The 18,893-nt window shown below is 35.9% G+C and overlaps 1 protein-coding gene across 1 annotated transcript in view; it reads right to left on the reverse strand.

Moving 5' to 3' along the window:
* Window positions 1–18,893, reverse strand: part of Sbf2 (SET binding factor 2) — a gene marked incomplete at its 5' end in the record, with an annotated part of 381,407 nt that overhangs the window by 70,250 nt on the left and 292,264 nt on the right. The window contains 4 exon segments of the mRNA XM_013511938.1: window positions 3,333–3,460; window positions 6,782–6,977; window positions 8,598–8,671; window positions 9,586–9,758. Coding sequence (XP_013367392.1) covers window positions 3,333–3,460; window positions 6,782–6,977; window positions 8,598–8,671; window positions 9,586–9,758 — 571 coding nt within the window.

Consider the following 18,893-nt stretch of genomic DNA (forward strand, 5'->3'; position numbering starts at 1 on the left):
AGATGATAGGAAAGGGAAAGAAATTGCTCAAAAGAAGGAACAACTGGGATGAGGGAAAGAAGAAAAAAGAAGGCAGGCAAAATATAAATATATATATGAATAACTGCGATGACTGTATTGCTGTTGTCTGATGGTGTATTGAAATGAATAGTTAATGCTCACAATGTTTTATGTTCTGATTGACTTTGCATGCTTCTGTCTGGTGGTCTGAGCAACTGATTTGAAGGTAACAATATACAATGGAATTACAATGATTTTCCTACCATCTTGTCTAGTGAAACTCTGTATTATCGCTAATGTTTTATTGAAGAATTACTTTATTCTCTTTAATGGTTTGAGCAATCTTTCCTTCTTACATCTGATAATCTGAGCAATGTAGTTGAGGATAGCAATATGCAAGGTAACAACCAGTGTTGATTTGTATTAATTTGCCTTGAGACCCTGTATCACTTTGAATGTTCTTGCTTTGATTTGTTTATGTTTGTGATACTGGTATGCTGCTACTGTTCTATTTTTTTGTTTGTTTCTCATGTACTACTCTCTTTAAAATTAAAAAAAATAGTTAAAAAAATTACAATACTAAATGGAAAGATCTTGGAGAATGTAGGGACTTTGGATAACATGCAATGAAATTTTTTAAAATTTTATTTATTCTATGTTTTTATTTGAAAGAGAATTAAAAAAGAACAAAAGCAAAATGCCAACAACATAGACAAAAACAAAACAAAGCAACAACAGTAAGAATGACACCGGGTTTCAGGACAAAATGATAGGGATTAACAGTGGTTGTTAAATTACATATTATTATCGTCACTGAAGTTGGTCAGATTATCAGATGTAAGAATGCAAGATTAATCAAATCATTAAAGACAATAAAAAATAAAAAAAAATTATAAATGATACAGAGTTTCACCAAACAAGATGATAGGAATTCAACAATGGTTGTTATATTGCATATTGTCTTCAAATTAGTTGTTCAAATTACTAGATATAAGCATGTAAAATTGGTAAAAAAAAAAATAAAGCATTAAATGATCCCGAAATTTCTTTTTTTTGAGACAGGGTCTCACTATACAGTTCAGGCTGGCCTTGAGCTCACTTTGTAGCCTAGGCTGGTCTCGAACTCCCAATGATCCTTCTGCCTCAGCCTCCAGAGTGCTGGGATTACAGGCGTGTGCCACTGTGCCCAACAGCATTAACTGTTCCTTTCAATAAACCATTAGACATCAGCAGTACAGTTATCCCAGCTATCCTTCTGTGTATATATATATATATATATTTTTTTTTTTTCCCCCCTTCCTTCTTTCCTTCCTTTTCTCTTTTTCCTAATCCCCATTGTTTCCTTTTTTGAGCAATTTCTTTCCCTTTCCCAACATCTATTGTACATTTTGGGTTCCACTTACCCTTTCATGTTCTTACACTAGGGAGACAACACGATGCCCACACGTGTGGGTCTGATTTATTTCACTTATGAGTATCATTTCTATTTGCATCCATTTACTTATAAAAGCCTTGAGTTTGTCATTTATTTATAGCTGAGTAATACTCCACGGTATAGAAATACTGCATCTTTTTTATCCATTCCTCAGTTGATGGGCTTAAAATTTTAAAAGTGAAAAAAAGTGAGGTTCAAAAAGGTTCACTTGCCATAGATGGTTAGTTGGCAAGAAACAATCACAGTCTTGAAGTTGAGCTTTTTTCTGTGATGACTGTCTTTGCTATGATGGGACCAGGAATTAACATGTAGTTGATGTGGCGAGCATGCTGTCATGGCTGATACACTGTGTCAACCTGGGGAGTCTAGAGGTTTGGCTAAGTGACTCAGCAGGAAGCCAGGGTGCTTACTTCGTATACATTCTGAGCCTGTGGAAGAGGAGGGCATGGAAATTATGTGACAGCTACATGCCCCTTAGGTGGGGGTAGCCTGTTTACAATGTAAGACAGGGAAAGAAGCTGCTTGGCGCCATTCTGCCCATTTGCTCTGGCTGCATTGCTGTTCGGCTGCCATTCCCCCGTTTGCTCTTGTTGCTTTGCTGTCTTCTGTCTCGGAGCCAGCCAAGTATGGACTGAAACCTCCACAAACTGTAAGTTAAATAAACCTTTCCTTCCATAATGTTGGGAGATGAGTGTTTTGTCTCAGCAATGAGAGAAAAGTAACCAAGACACATGCCCTTTCATTTCTCACCTGTTGGTTGTAGATAAGGAATTTGGACTAATAAGGTCACTTCTTAGCCAGAGACACAATGATTCTAGGAAGAAAAACTATCAGGTTGACTAGAATCCTAACCAGTATAGACAGACAATATTTGAATGTAGAGGTCATTTGGCATTTAGATCAGTGAAGAAATCCCTAAGTAGCCAATACTCTGCTGACAGGATGTGTGAGGGTCTGGAATCTAAAGAGCACTAACCTCACATTTAATAAAATTAGCATAGGAATACGAGGGAGGGCTCCTTGACTAGAAAGAATGAGGCAAGAACTGATATTTTTGGAACTCAGACGTCAGAGACAAGAGATGAAGAATAGGAAAAGCAACATGTTATAGACTATGAATTAAGAAAAGGTTGCTTCTTTCATAGTCTGGTTTGCATCAGTAATTTTACAAGTTCTGCTATGTTCCGAACTCTCTGGAAAAAACTCTCAATTTATCAAGGGCTACTTGATTAGTACCAAAGGACGTAAGTCCTCAATGTACTTAAGGATTTTACCTCTTCCACAGGCAAGCCATACAGTATTTGTTTCTGGTTTTTTTCTCTTTTTGGTTTTTTTCCGGTACCAGGCAGTATTTGTTTTTGAAGCAGATGGGAAGAGAGCTTCTTTTTATCTAAAAGGCTTTATTACAAAGGAACTAAAATTTAACTTGGCCAAGAACAAGAGCCACTATGTGTCTGAGTTTCTAAATACTGACAGACAAGCCACTGGTACTCTAAATTGGGTAAGGAGCTCATAAACTGAAGGATTAAATCCAAAACTATGAGTTTACTCAGCTGAAGATTATCCTCCTAGACACTATGATCCTCATCTTCTAACTTCTGATTCCATGACTGCAGAAAGTAGTCACCAAATCATTAGATTTATAGAAAACTTTTGAATAGGGGAGGGCTTTCCCTTATCAATATGGGTTGATCATATCTGAAATCCAACAAATACTCTGAAATCCAAAACTTCAGTGCTCAAAAGTTTTAGATTTTGGAGTTATTTGGATTTTACATTTTTGAATTAGGGACACACAGTTGGTAAAGTCTATGGAAATATTTCAAAATCTGAAAAACTTTTAATCTGAAATACTTCTGGTTTCAAGCATTATAGGCCAATGATCCTCAACCTATACCTGAAAAGATGCTGATGTAATCTGCAATCCCTCTTGCATGTTTTGTTGTAGCTGGTTCTGTATTGTGATCTTCTTCTCCTTGGTGATAGAGGCAATGGGGAAGCTTCGCACAATTGTCTGTTCACCAACTGCAGGAAGACAGGACACAGTCAGTAACAGCACTATGTAACTCTAGAGTCTCTGATGAAGAAATACTTCTGCAGAGGACAATACCTATGGATGTAGTAAGAGAAAATGCCATGATTCCAAAATCCCACTCATTAATTTTACTGCATGGCAATTGACTCCTGAGATATAATTCCTTCCCAGAATGAAAGGAACTGCCACAACCTGCCTGCCTTTATTCTTTTTCCCTCCACAACTTACTGCATACCACACAAGATCACCTGTCTTAAGGCAATCTGACCTTAAGGGTAAACTTTATGCAGACAAAAAGGTATCCTCAAATACTGAAAAGATATCCAAGATATTTAAAATAAAGACAAAGCAAAAGAACAGGTTTTAAGGTTTGTTTCTGTGGAAAGAAAGACCTTTTGCAGAATGCAAGGAGGCCAAGAGATGGCAGGAGGGCTGGGGAAAGAACAGAAAAAAATTAGTATGTGTTATGTTTGAACTCCCCATGATGAATGCAATCATCATGTACTGCAAACATATACTAATAAAAATAAATATTAAAACAATTTGCTTCTGTATGTGGTAAAAGTGGCTGCACTGTGTATATATGTCTTCAAAAGACAGGACTAGACTTAAGCCCAAGATTTTTAGGAATGCAAATATTAAAGATTGAATGAAAAAATATCAACCACCTCAGGTTATGAAGATAAGTCTAGAAAAGTAGCAGCACACACACAGCCTAGCCTCCCTTGGGCTTCCACTTCCCCACAGGACGAGAGGCAAAGGCAGAATATAATAATGTGTGATTAGCTTTGGAGAATATTCAAGGAATTGAGCATTTCAGAAAAGGAGAGGATCTCTATATGCTAGATGAATAGAGAATGATTCCCAGATGAAGTGGGAGAGGTGAGCTTTGAAGAGATGGTAGAATTCGGATTTGAAAAGGGGAGAAGGAAGGCATTCTTGGCAGTGGAATAGGTAACATAACAAGCCACAATAAATAAGGCCTCATAGACAGTAAACTAGAAGGGGTAAGATTTGAACTAGGTTTATCTTATATATTTATCCACTGATTATCATCAGAACTCCTCATTCCATGGATGTCTATCCTTAACCTGACTAATTCTGACTATCTTCCTGTATAAAGCTCATACCCACAGGCTAAGCAAAGTCAGGATGTATAGAGGATTTAAGTTCTAGGATGTACTAGGCAATTTATGCTTATATAACACATGTAAGACTATCAGATATCTGTATATTATTAAAGGAGAGATTTTAAACTAGAAATCCAAAAAAAAATAAAAAGATTTTCCTATGACAAAAATACCTTTTCTAAAATGTGACGCTAACTTAAAATTTGAAAGGAAAAAAAACAAGGGAAGAATATGAGAATTCATGCTAAGCCTGGCTTTATTTTCTTATTTAATTTCTTTTCTTTTTTTGGTACCGGCACTCAAACTCAGGACTTTGTGCTTGCCAGGCAGGTACTTGTGCCACTGAGCTACATCCCCGGCCCTGTTTTCTTTAAAAGAAATAAATTGTAACAATTTAAATGACCACACAATTATCTCATGTTTATATGTCCAAAATGTGTATTTCTTGCCATTAATCTCATAAAAATCCTATGAAAAAAAAGATGCAGGTTAAGGATCTCTAATCTGAAAATCTGAAATCCAGGCTGTTGCTCAAAAAGTTTTGGATTTTGCAGCACTGTGGATTTGGGGTTTTGGATTAAGGATGCTCAAGCAGTAAAGTATATGTAAATCTTCCAAAATGTAAAAATTCCAAGATCTGAAACACTTTTGGTTTCAAGCATTTTGGGTAAGGGAAACTCAATCTGTACTATATATATGGTTTCTTTTAAAACTGGCTTTTAAATACAAATGTAATTTATGCACAGCAATACACCAAGGGGGTTGAGAAATTTTCCTCCATGTTTTTTACTTTTCAAAAATGAGAATCACTATTCCTATGAATTTATCTTTACTGAATTTTATGAGCTTTCGCTTACTATAGGGTAAACAATCTTTTACAACCAATATACTAAAACTACCTTAAGCCTATCCAATTTAGGAATAATGTAACTGTCAAAATTTAAAGGAGGGGAAATTTCAGAGATAAATGAGGAATGAATGTATCTCATAATATTGCTGGATAAATCAGATAGTACATATTATTATATAGGTTGAATTGTATCCTTCCAAATTCATATGCCAACACATTAACCCCAATCCACATAGTGCATACTTATCAAATACTATTGAATTAATAATTTCAGAGGAAGAAGGAACTTTAGTGATCATTTAGCCCAATACTTCTCAATCCTCAGTATTCATCAAAATCACTTGTGGGTTTTAAGAAATATACAGATGCTTGGGTCTCCCTATTCCTTAGACCAAAGTTATGTAATTCAATTGTTGAGGGTTGGGCCTAGAAATTGGCACCTTTTTTTTGGTACAAGTTTGCCAGACAGGCACTGTGCCACTGAGCTATATCCCCAGCCTTGAAATTGGCACTTTTATAAAAGTTTCCCAGATAATTCAAATATGCAGCCAAGGCTGAGAACCACTGAATTATCCCCAATAAAAGCCCATTTTCCTAATTTTATAAAAAGAAAAATGAACTCTAGAGAAGTAAGGTGACTTGTGCTGTCATGACTTGTCACTAGCAATCTAAACAGGAACTTCTTGAATTTTTGACTTAATAGTTTTTGCCCCAGATTTTATGTATTTTTCCAACCAACAAGATATTTTATACAGAGAGATTAATTTAAAGAAGATAATGCAGATTAGTTGTGGATACAGAATGCTATTCTTTTCTAATAGAGAAGGCTATATAGAGTAGTACAAAATAAAAGCAGAAATTACAAGTTTAGTGAAAGACAAGTTGTTTGTTAAGGAGGAAGCAGGATTAGCTGAAACGGGATAAGAGGTAAATTAGTTTATTAGTGCTATACAATCTTGTGATGCTTAGTCTACCCTTTCATAAAAAGAATCATATGTCTGGAAGGCCCTAGCTCTACAGTTAACTGTAGGACTCAGAAAGCTGAGGCAAATCAACAGAGTATGGAGCTAGATACTGTGATATTGCCTAATGCAATTATAATTGTTTCAGCAAATAAATTCTTGATTATTGATTAGAATACAATTCTTGTTTTTCAAATAAAAATCTATGACATAAATTATCACTAGCAAAAGTATCCCCTAACCACCCAAATACCTGTGTGGCCAAAAGCTTATTCTGGATTTGAAATCACCTGCAATCACTACACACAGACTGAATAAAAACTTTATGTGCTACACAGATGTCCACGTTCTGATGCTATATTACCATACCTAGCTGGTCATGAGGCATCCCTCTGAAGAGAATTCTGTATGTGGTAAGGAACAAAGCTCCTTCTGCTGGTAGGAGCTGAGGGCCTCCAAGAAGACCTCCAGTGGCTTCTTCTCTGCCATCAGGATCTAGCAGGACTCGAAGACCTTCACATACAATTTCTTCTCCTGGCAGTAGAGCAGGTCTTAGAATCTTGGGCTAACAACAGAGAAAGTTTCTTAAACACAACTCTTGCAGGGTTTCTAACATTTAGACCAAAGTTATCTTTTCATTTATAGACCTAAAAACCATAAGCTAGACTTCTCAGGTAGCCAAATGACAAAACAAATTTGAGAAGAGCAAGAAATCAAGTTCCTGCATCCAAATTTGAAAAGGTTCTTTGCAGCACTGTTTGTTAACAGTAAAATTATTTTGAAAAAAACCCTAGTAATATCATTGGGAAATACGTAGATGTCTAAAATTTCCACTCAGTGCACTATTTTCCAACCTTTACAAAAATGTCATAGATCTGTAGTATTAACATAAATAGATGCCTACAACATACTGCAAAGTTAAAAAGCAAATTACAAACTGGTATGTACATTATGATCTCATTTTTGGAAAAAAAAAAAAAGAGGTAAGAATAAGACCAACTTGTTCATGAGGGTGTTATGGGTAGGGAGGACTGGCAGGGGAGCTTTTCACTTTGCACAATGTATATTTCTTTTATGCTTGAATTTTATTTTATTTTATTTTATTTTATTTTTTTATGCTTGAATTTTATATGAAGAACATTATTACATCTGTAAAGCTGAAAAAAATGGATGAGTTTTTCCGTCCTTCTTGACCAAGTAATAAACATTTATACTTTATACATCTTGAAAATTCCTAACTCAGAATCCTTTCCACAAAGAACCGTATCATATATTCCTCTGAAGAGACTAGGGCAAGGAAGAAAAATACAGTTTTCCTGAAGATCTAATATATTTTTATTAACAATAAAAATCATATAAATCAGCAGTATTTTTTTTTTTTTGCTGGCTCTAGGAAGCTTAGAGCTAAATGTAAAGCCCAAGTATAATGACCACTGACTTAAGTTTCTAATAGAATTATTTTTCCTATGTATCTGGCTTCTGAATTTTCATTTGAATTTATTCTTAATAGCTTGTTTTATAGACAAAAGGGTCTTGAACCCTAGTCCACATATTAGCAGCAAAATAATCATCTGAGAGGTGTGTTAAAGATTTCCAAGAGCTGAGGATGTGGCTCAGTGGTAGAATGCATGCCTTGGTATATGCAAGGCCGTAGGTACCAGGGAAAGGACAATGGGGAGAAGAATAATACAGATTTTTTTTTTTTGGAGGGGAAATATACACATTTCTAAGCCAGGTCACAGGGTATTCTGATTCAGGAGGCTGAGGCAGGGTTCAGGACAAATTTTTTTAAGAGTTTCCAGCCACATGTAATGTATGGCCAGATTCAAGAATCTAGTGCTTTTATGGTTACTGTCTTATTTTTGTTTTGGAAGTAGGCAGGACATAAAATCTTGGGTTGGGCTTGGAAGTTGCAATTATTCATAATTTATGCCCTGTCTATAAAAGTAAACTCAACAAGAGGTTGTTATTGCTCTTTTGTTGAATCCAAGAAAGGATACTGTTCCCATTTCAAGCTCCTTTTTATAAGAGTCTACACAACAAACTCTCCTGAAGTTTAATGTACCATTAAAACTGCATTTATAAAGGTTAGGAGAAAGTACTTTTTGGAGTACAATAGTCTACTGTTGCTATTTCTGAGAAGAGATGTTATATACCCTGAAAGCATGTAGTCTAAAATAATTACCTTCTGTATAGGTGGAAGTCTTCTACTCTCACGATGTACTGCCTCTAGGGTCTCAATGTGCATAGCTACAATTCCTAGGATGGGTCAGAGTATCCAAAACAAAAGAGTGTAAAACAAATTCCAGATATTTTAGAATTAAAAACTAATCTAAATTTGGCAGTTCTTTAAAATTTTTAAAATAGGATTACCATATGACCCAGAAACTTCACTCCTACATATATACAAAGAAGACTTGAAAACAAGTACTCAGATACTTATATGTGAATATTCATAGTAACATTATTAACAATACCCATAAGGTAGAAACAACACAAGTGTTCATCAACACATGAATGGATACACTAAGTTCTGCTAAATCTTGAAAACATTATGCTAAATGAAATAAACCAGACACAAAAATTGAAATATTGTATAGTTCTACTTATATAGAATATCTACAACAGGCAAATTCATGGAGACAGAAAGTAGATTATATGTCTCTAGGGACTTGGGAGTGGGAAAACAGAAGTTATTACTTAATGGTTACAAAATATCTATTTGAGGTGATGAAAAGGTTTTGGAAATAGTGGTGATGCTTGCATAACATAGTGAATATAATTAATGCCACTGAATTGTACACTTAAAAATGGTTAAGATGGCTGGGTGTGGTGGTGTATGCCTATAATCCCAGCTAACTGGGAGGCTAAGGCAGGAGAATGTAAATTCAAGGCCAGCATGGGCAAATAAGTGAGATACTATTTCAGAAACAAAACTAAACACCAAAAGGGACTGGGGAGGTGGTATGCCCTGAGGCTTAATCCTCAGATGGCTAATTTTATGTTATATGTGTTATTTATGTTACTACAATTTAAAAATATTTAAAATAACAAATCAGAAAATAATTAACTAGCATGGCTAAACCACATGGTAGATAGGCATTAAAGGTCTTATGCTGAAAAACTCAATTTTTGTTAACATTCTGATTCTCTGATATTTACAGAATGATTACCTGGTATCATACAATGAAGGCTCTTGATGTGATCTTGAGTGACACCACTTTCTGTACAAACCTTGTCAATAAATCGGGTAATGAACCGCACAACAGAATTAGCAATGTCATTGTTCTCTGAATCTTCAAACCCACTCTCTGTATCATAGCTCTCAGCTACACTTCCTGCAATACTAACAAAGTCAAAGAAAGAAATCACAGTCACCATTCAAATGCAATAAATGACTACTGTATCACAACAGAAGTGAAACTTGCTCAAATACATGTACACTCAAGTAGATGGGGCACACTTAACTCCAAGACTCCTTTATAAATGACAATGGTGAAACACGTTCTACTTGCCTATGTTTGTAAACTACTGTCAGATCCTTTACACCTGATTTGTTTCTGTAACGACCTCTGTCACTCTCCCAAAAGTACTTAGAAATTATAGAAAACAAAAAAAGGACTCTTTCATTTATTATCTCCTATATGAACCTTCGAAAATAATTTCTCTCTCCAAGTTAATTACTACATAGACCAAACAAAGTAAATATCTATCTTTGGCAATTGTGGAACATTAAGTGCGGTAGGTAGAGTAAAGTAAGTTTTTTCTGTAACTTGCATATTTTTCTATATGGAAGGACCAAACTACCCTATGACACTTTTTCTTGCCACCACGTCTCTCTGAATCACAACCCTTCAGGCCACAATGATCCTGTAAGTTTTCTGCAGGTGATACATCATGCAAGAGAAAGAAACACATTTGAAATGGAGCATATGTGAAAGCTTAATCTCTACTTGTGTTGCTTATTTCAGCTCCCATTATTCAACCAATTGGTGGCTGATCACAGCAAAGAATCATTTGTCTGTTCTAACCTACTCCTCTTTCTTCCATAGCCAGTCATCTTAGCTGAGTCAGTACTAAAATAAAGTTAAGGTTAAGCAGAGTATGTGGCTATCATATCCTAAGCCATTACAGAACTTAGATGCCTTAGCCACTTATTAAAGAGACTTTAAGAGAGCATGATCATCTATACTGACAACTTTGAAGCAAAAAGAGTTATTTATAGTCAGAATGGTGATCAACCTGATTAGCAGTGGAGACAAAGCTGGGGACAGATTAGGAAAGTTCTTAAAAATTAAGTAGATGAGTTCAGAAATGACAAAACAGTCTTGTGGGACTGTGAGCAGTAAAAGAATGTGAAAGCATCAATTTTCAAAGATTGCTTTGGAAGTAGGGCAGATCACTACAGAAAGAAAGGAATAAAAAAAATGAAGTCACTAAGACATTATTATAATACTTATGGCTTGAAGTAATAAGGGCCTAAGTTATGTTGTTCACATAAAATAACCAAAAGATGAAACAGAAACCAGCTGGGCGTGGTGGTGCACACCTGTAATCCCAGCACTAGGGAGGCTGAAGCAAGAGGCTCATTGTGAGTTCAAGCCCAGCCTGGGCTACAAAGTGAGCTCAAGGCCAGCCTGAACTGCATAGCGAGACCCTGTCTCAAAAAGACACACACACACACACACACACACACACACACACACACACACACCAAACAGAAACCATATAGAAAGAAAAAAGAGCTTTGTATATATGCAAATCACTGACTCCAAGTTATCTAGCATGAAACTCTGAGGTGTTCTTGAGAAAAATGAAGGTCTGGGATAGGAGTATTGAGAGGTTACGGCTAATGATTTAGCCCCGAGCTAAATGAGTTTTTTTTTCTTTTTTTTTCTTTTTTTTGTCTTTTTGAGACAGGGTCTCGCTGTGCAGTTCAGGTCAGCGGTGAGCTCACTTTGTAGCCCAGGCTGGTCTTGAACTCGCAACGATCCTCCTGCCTCAGCCTCCCAAGTGCTGGGATTACAGGCGTGTGCCACCATGCCCAGCCTAAATGAGTTTTTTGATATGAGTATGATGACCTTTTGACAGAGGACAGAGAAGAGGAATTGCCTAAAAGAGCCAGAGAAGAATTAATGAGAGCTAGAAGATTATCAGGATGTTACAGCATTCACCAGTGAAAACCCAAAAAGGATATAATTTCATATTGTTCAGGTGATTAATTCATTTAATCATTTGTTCAGCCAAATATTAAGTACCTACTATATGCAAAGATGCTGAGGGTCCATAACAAAGAAAGTCAATAAGCAAATACATGAAAATAAAATCATGCCATAGAACATGCCATGAAAGAAAAAGCAAGGTGGGAGATAGACTGACAGAGAAGATATTTAAAACAGGGAAGTCAGGAGAGCTTCTTTGCATAGGGGACAGCTGAGCAGAAACCTAAATGAAAACTGAGAAGATCACAGAATGGTAAGCAGCAGAAAAACACTCTCTGATATTTGGAATCCAGACACTGGAATATAGCAACATGAGGGAGTGGAAGAGGAAGGAAGTGAGTCCCCAGGACACAGCAAGGATCTGAAGAGAGAATTAGAATCCACAAGGAGAGTGAAGAGAGAGACTAAAATGTGGAAGAGGGGGTGGCTCAAACCTGTAGAGGCACAGTGGCTACAGGCAACCCCAGAGGCCTCCATGGAGAAACACTACAGTGGAATGGACCAGTAGACTCTGTGGCCTGCAGTGGCTGGTGAGTTATTCAGGTTCAGACATCCCTTAGGAGAGGGCGATCAGCCTGTAGCCATTTTGGAAAGGGACCAACAGAAGTCAGAACTCAGGACAGCTTCGGGGTTGGCTCCATCTAGTGGCTCCAAGTGTCAGGGAGGGGTGCGACCAAGTTCAAGTTGGCAGGAGGGCAGGGACCCCAGTTCAAGCTGGCAGGAGTCACTCGGAGTGTTGTGGGCTGAAACTATAGTCCCAGCCTCACAGCCAGAAACCAGAAGCAGCATGAACTTCAGTAGTACTAAAGGCTCAGGTTTGCTGGGATTATCTATTACTGCCATAAATCTACTGCTGGCTTTCTGGGATCAATCAACACAGATCCAGGCTCTGTCTGGGCACTTGGTCAATCAGTGACAGCAGAGACATGCCCTGAAGTGCACATTTTTTTCTATTTTTCTTTGCTTTTTCTTTTCTATTTTTTTCCTTTTCTTGATTGTTTTTCTTGTTTTTATACAAGTGAGAACATTGTTTTGAGCTTTTTGTTTGTTTTGTTCTGTTCTTTCCTTCCTTTTTTCTTTCCTGTCTTCTTCACCAGTTTCCCAAAGCTTGCATAATCTTCCTTAGTCTTCCAGCCTTGCTTCTAATCCTGTTCTCTTTTTTTATTTCTCTATTTTCCCCCCTGCCCCCTTTAAATAGGGTAAAATTGCCATAGTGAGGGGGTATTTACTGTAAGTAATTTTCTGATGTTTTCAATTTTGTTATATAACTATAAATCCTGTTCATATGGTTAAAGATGGCAAAGTAATAGTTACCACAGTTTGCCATTTTCTACGCTGTGTTTGGTGCTATTGTTATTTCTGATTGTATTACTTTAGCCAAGGTGACATAATTGTTCTAATAAGTTGTTCTCCCTTGTATGCCAAGACAGAGATAACCTGAGGATCATAAATAATACTACAGGCCAGTGCCAAAGAACCACACGCTAAGGCAAATAGGCAGCAACTTCTCATCCCCAATAAATTGAAGAGGTAGGATCTTGCAACAGAATCAAAACCCAAAAGCTAGCTACATCTAGAAGATATCTCAGAGAAATAGTCATTTCCTAAGGATTCTCAAAACTAGCAAATAAAGATATCTATTAAACACAATTTATAAGCACTAAGGCAGGAATTTAAAAGAAAAAAAAAAAAAGAAAAAGAAAATGAGAAGACATGGAAGCAGGATGCAACCCCAGACTTCCAGCTTGTGAAAGGCAAACCCACGGTGCAATGAGGTGGAACAATTCAAAAGCCACCTCACCTGGACTCTCTGAGGTGGTAATAGTGGAAGTAACAAACAAAATGAGGCTAGAAAAAAATCAAATCAGAAATAATTTCTCAGGTAACTTCAGAGATACATATAATTTCATATATGTATAATTTCTACACATATAATTTCATACCAAGCTCTAGAAAAAAATCAAATCAGAAATAATTTCTCAGGTAACTTCAGAGATAATGGAGATCATGAAGGGCATGATTAGTGAATCTAGAGTAGATACAGATTAAAAAATATAGGAAAATGATAGAAACCATTAATGCCTAACATAGAAGGGAAATGAAATCCATGAAACAGATTCAATCAGATATACAAGAGATTAAAAATTCCACTGAAAGTATATGCAACTGAATGAACCCAAGTGAGGACAGAATATCAGATCTACAAGACAGGATTTTGGTTAGCCATCACAAAAAGAAAGATTTCTTAAAAATAGCAAGGGACTATGAATAGATGCAAGATGATGCAAAGAAGATTAACATAAGATTGATCAGAGTTGATGAAAAGCAGCAGATAGTGCAAACAATGCAAAAACTTGTTCACAGAAATAATGGCAGAAAATTTCCCAAGCATGGAAAAAGAATTTGACACACAAATAAGTGAGGCATGAAGAACTCCAATTAGCCATGATAAAAAAAGAACCCTACCCAAGGCATATAACAGTCAGGGATCCAGAAATTCGACACAAGAACTGAATATTGAAAGTTGTTAGAGAAGAGAAAAAAAAATCACTTATAAAGGAAAGCTGATCAAAATTACAGACTTCTCAACACAAATCCTCAAGTCAAGGAGAGCTTAGAGTGAAGTATTTCAACCACCTCCAACCCAAACTGATGTACCCCACAAAACTATCTTTCAAAATTGATGGAGATACTTTGAAGATACCACCACATATTACAGCAGCCATTGATATTTTCCTACTAATCTATCCATAACTGTGCTAAGTTTGTAATGTTCCTATCCTATTTCATAATGTATGTTTATTATTATGTGTTTCCTACAACAACCATTGAGAATAGTTAATGATTTTTCAATAGGTCACTCATGTATAGCTCTATTTATTTTCTTTAGAAGCCACTTTGAAGATACCAAAGTATAGCACAACAACTCTTGATAATCTCCTACCTCTTTTGTCTCTAACTTACTATTATTTGTCTATTTGTTTTCCTGAGAAACTATTTTGTAGATAATAATATGTAAAACGATAACCATTGATAATTTCCTACCATTTTGTCTGTAATTTGCTAAGTCCCCCCTATTATTATGTTATCCTTCTTTTATTCTTTAAAATAAAACATAAAAAAAAATTTAAAAAAATTGATGGAGATATAAGATACTTCCATGACAAAGAACACATGAAGAAATTCATGACCACCAAAAGAGGACTCCAAAATGTACCAAATGATATTCTAGAAAAAGATAACAAAGACTAAAACTCCATGAGCCCTGAAAGAAGAATCCCCTAGGTAAGGCAAATAATTAAACAGAGGAGAAAGAAATGGAACCAACCATAGAAAAATAACATGACAAGGATAAGTCAATATGTATCAGTTATAACCATCAATGTAAATGGTCTTAATTCACCAGTCAAAGAAACAAATTGGCAGAATGGATCAAGAAACAAGATCCAACAATATGCTGCATATAAGAAACACATTTTACTCAAGAAGAAACTCAAAGACTGAAAATCAGAGGACAGAAAACAATACTCGATGTGAAAGGAAGCTGGGAAAAAGTAGGGGTAGTTATTCTATTTGTAGACAAAGTAGATTTCAAGCCAAGACTGATCAAGAGAGACACAGAAGGCCATTTCATCCTCATTAAGGGAATAATCCAAGAAGAAGAAATAATAATCATAAAATATATATATACCAAACACCAGCACACCCAACTACATAAAAAAAATTAACTTACATGAAAAATCAAATAAGCACGAACACAGGTGTAACAGGGGACCTCAATACTCCATTGTCACAAATAGACAGATCCACTAGACAAATAATTAACAAAGAAATATCAGAACTGAACCAAATTTTTTAACAAATGCAACTGATAGATATCCAGTGTTCTACCCCACATTATCAGAACACATGTTCTTCTCAGCTACACATGGGATATTCTTCAAAATAACCCACATAGTAGATCATAGAAGATGCTTAAGTAAATGCAAAAGAACTGAAATTATCCTATACATATTATCAGACCATAGTGCAATGAAATTGGAAATCAATGGCAAAAGAAACTACAAAAACTACATAAATATATGGAAATTAAATAACATCCTCCTGAACAACAAATGGATCACAGATTAAATTATAGAAGAAATTAGACAGTTTCTACAATTAAACAATGCCAATACAACATACCAGAACTTATGGAACACAATGAAAGCAGTTCTATAAGGAAAATTTACAGCAGTAAATTCCCACATGCAAGAAACAGAACGAGCTCAAATAAATAACCTAAGGTTGAATATCAAGCTTCTAAAAAAGAAGAGCAAGACAAGACCAAAGCTCATACAAAGAGGAAAATATAGTAGAGCAGAAATTAATGCAATTGAGAGTAAGAAAACTGCTGCACCCAGTGCAGCTCTTGAAACTCCAGAGGGAGGACAGTAGGAATAAAGAAAACAAGAATAAAGACACAAAATGATGAAGTCAGTCGGAGCCTCTTCTCCTGGTGAAAGAAAAGAACTACCCAACACCTACAGCATGTTTGTTTCTACAATCAGCGTATGAATAAGTTCAGTGAGAGTTTAAGTGGAGGGTAGAATCTGGGATAAGAAGAATAGCTAACCTATTATCAGAATAGCATGCTTTGGTGGCTTCACAGGGAACGAGAGGAAACTGTCTATATTATCTCAAGTGTAGGTCAAGTCATCTAAGCTATGCACACTTCTCAGGGGACCCGGCCAAACTCATGAGAAGCAGTGGACTTGTTGTAGATATGTGAGATACAGACAGCTTTGCCCCTGACAGAAAACAATACAAAGAAATGAATCATAGAGCTGTTTTTATGAAAGATTAAGTAAAATTGGCGAGCCCTTAGCCAACCTTATCAAAAAGAGTAAAGATTCAAATCCATGCACTTAGGAATGAAAAGAGTGAAATCACAATGGTCCTACAGAAATCCAGAAGATCACCGATAGCTACTTTGAGAACCTTTGTCCTAATAAGATGGAAAACACAGAAGAAATGGACAGATTCCTAGATACCTATGAATTACCAAAGCTGAATCAAAAAGGTATAGATTCTAAATAACCCATTATCAGTTAATGAAATTGATGATATAACTAAAAGCTTAGCAACAAAGAAATGCCCAAGTTCTGATGGATACATCGCTGAGTTCTATAAGAAATGTAGAGAGAATCTAATGCCATTACTCCTCAGTCTCTTTAATGAAACTGAAAGGGAAGTAATATTCCCAGACTCATTCCTGGAAGCAGGCATTATCCTGATACCCAAACCAGAGAAGGATCCAACTAAAAAAGAGAGCCACAGGTCAATCTCCCTAATAAACATTGATGCAAAAATCCTCAATAAGATACTGGCAAACAGAATGCAGCAAATCACCAAGAGCATTATATACCATGACCAAGTAGATTCATCCCAGGGATGCAGGGATGGTTCAACATAAACAAATCAATAAATGTAATGCAGCATATCAAGAGAGTCAAGGACAAAAACCATATGATCATCTCAAAAGATCAAAAGATGCAGAAAAAGAATTCCACACCCATTCATGATTATAAATCCTACAGAAAATTGGAATAGTTTTCATTTCAATCTGATAAAAGCCTTCTATGACAAACCAACAGCCAACATCATACACCTAAATGGTCACAGATTGATAACCTTCACTCTAAAATCAGGAATGAGACAAGGATGTCCACTATCACCATTCCTATTTGATATAATTCCAGAAACATTATTCAGAGCAATTGTACAAGAGAAAGAAATACAAGGAATAAAGAAAAGAATTTTGCAGATGACATGGTACTCTACATAGAAGACCCCAAAAATTCCACCAAAAGACTTCTAGATTTAATAATGAAATGTAGTTGCTTAGCTGGATACAAAGTCAACATTCAAAAATCAATAGCATTCCTGTACACAAGTAACAAACTCACTACGAGAGAAATAAGGGAAACTATACCTTTCACAATAGCATCCAAATAAATGAAATACTTAGGAATCAATCTAACAAGGAAAGTAAAAGATCTCTACATTGAAATCTACAGCATTCTGGAAAAAAAAAAAAAAAAAAAACCAAAAAAACAACTGAAGAAAGTTATCAGAAAATGGAAAGCTATCCCTTGCTTGGGTAGTAAGAACCAACACAGTGAAAATGACCATATTCTCAAAACTGTTATACAGACTTAATGTAATCCCAATCAAATATAGATAGCATACCTCACAGAGTTAGAGAAAACAATCCTAAAGTTCATTTGGAACCAGAAGAGACCTAGAATAGCAAAAAGCAGTCCTGGGCAACAAAGGCCAGGGAGGGAGCAACACAATGCCTGACCAGAAATTATGCTACAGAGCTAATGTGATAAAAACAGCAGCATGGTACTGGCAAAAAACAGAACCAAAGATTAATGGAACAGACTAGAAGATGTAAGAAACAAGTCCAAACATAGTTAGCCACCATATCTTTAACAAAAGGGCCAAACACTGAATAAAGTATCAGAAAATGGAAAGCTATCCCTTGCTTGGGTAGTAAGAACAAATAGAAAGAAAGTCTCTTCAATAAATGGTGCTGGAAAAAAATGGCTTTCCACATGTCATAGATTAAAACTAGACCATGTCTCTCACTATGCACTAAACTAAAATCAACATGGATCAAAGATCTTAATATTAAAACAGAAATACTAAATCTACTAGAAGAGAGAATAGGTATAACTCTTAAAGACAAGCATGTAGGTAAAGACTTCACAACAAAACCCCAACTGCACAGGAAATACAGCAAAGATTCAACTGGGATCTCATCTTACTAAATTTTTTGAACAGAAAAAGAAACCACTAACAGAGTGAAGTGACAAGCTACATAGTGGAAAAAAATTTTTGTTCAGCTGTTCCTCAGACAAAGGACTAATATCTAGAATAGATGAAGAACTGAAAAAACTCAGAGCCCCCCAAATTGAAAGACCCTCATCCAAAAATGGGCATTTGAAATGAATCCACACTTCTCAGATGAAGTACAAACAACAAATAAATATATGAAAAAATGTTCAATATCACTGGTCATTAAAGAGATGCAAATTAAAACAACACTGAGATTACATTTCACTCCAGAAGGAATGGCTATTATCAAAAAATAAACCAATAACAAATGCTGGTGAGACTAGGGAAAAAGGAACCCTTCTCCACTGTTGATAGGAGCATAGACTGGTGCAACCACTGTGGAAATCAGTGTGGAGATTCCTCAAAAAACTAAA

This window comes from Chinchilla lanigera, unplaced genomic scaffold (assembly GCF_000276665.1).
Source record: "Chinchilla lanigera isolate Chin_1 unplaced genomic scaffold, ChiLan1.0 scaffold00013, whole genome shotgun sequence".
In the NCBI taxonomy this organism is placed as follows: domain Eukaryota; kingdom Metazoa; phylum Chordata; class Mammalia; order Rodentia; family Chinchillidae; genus Chinchilla; species Chinchilla lanigera.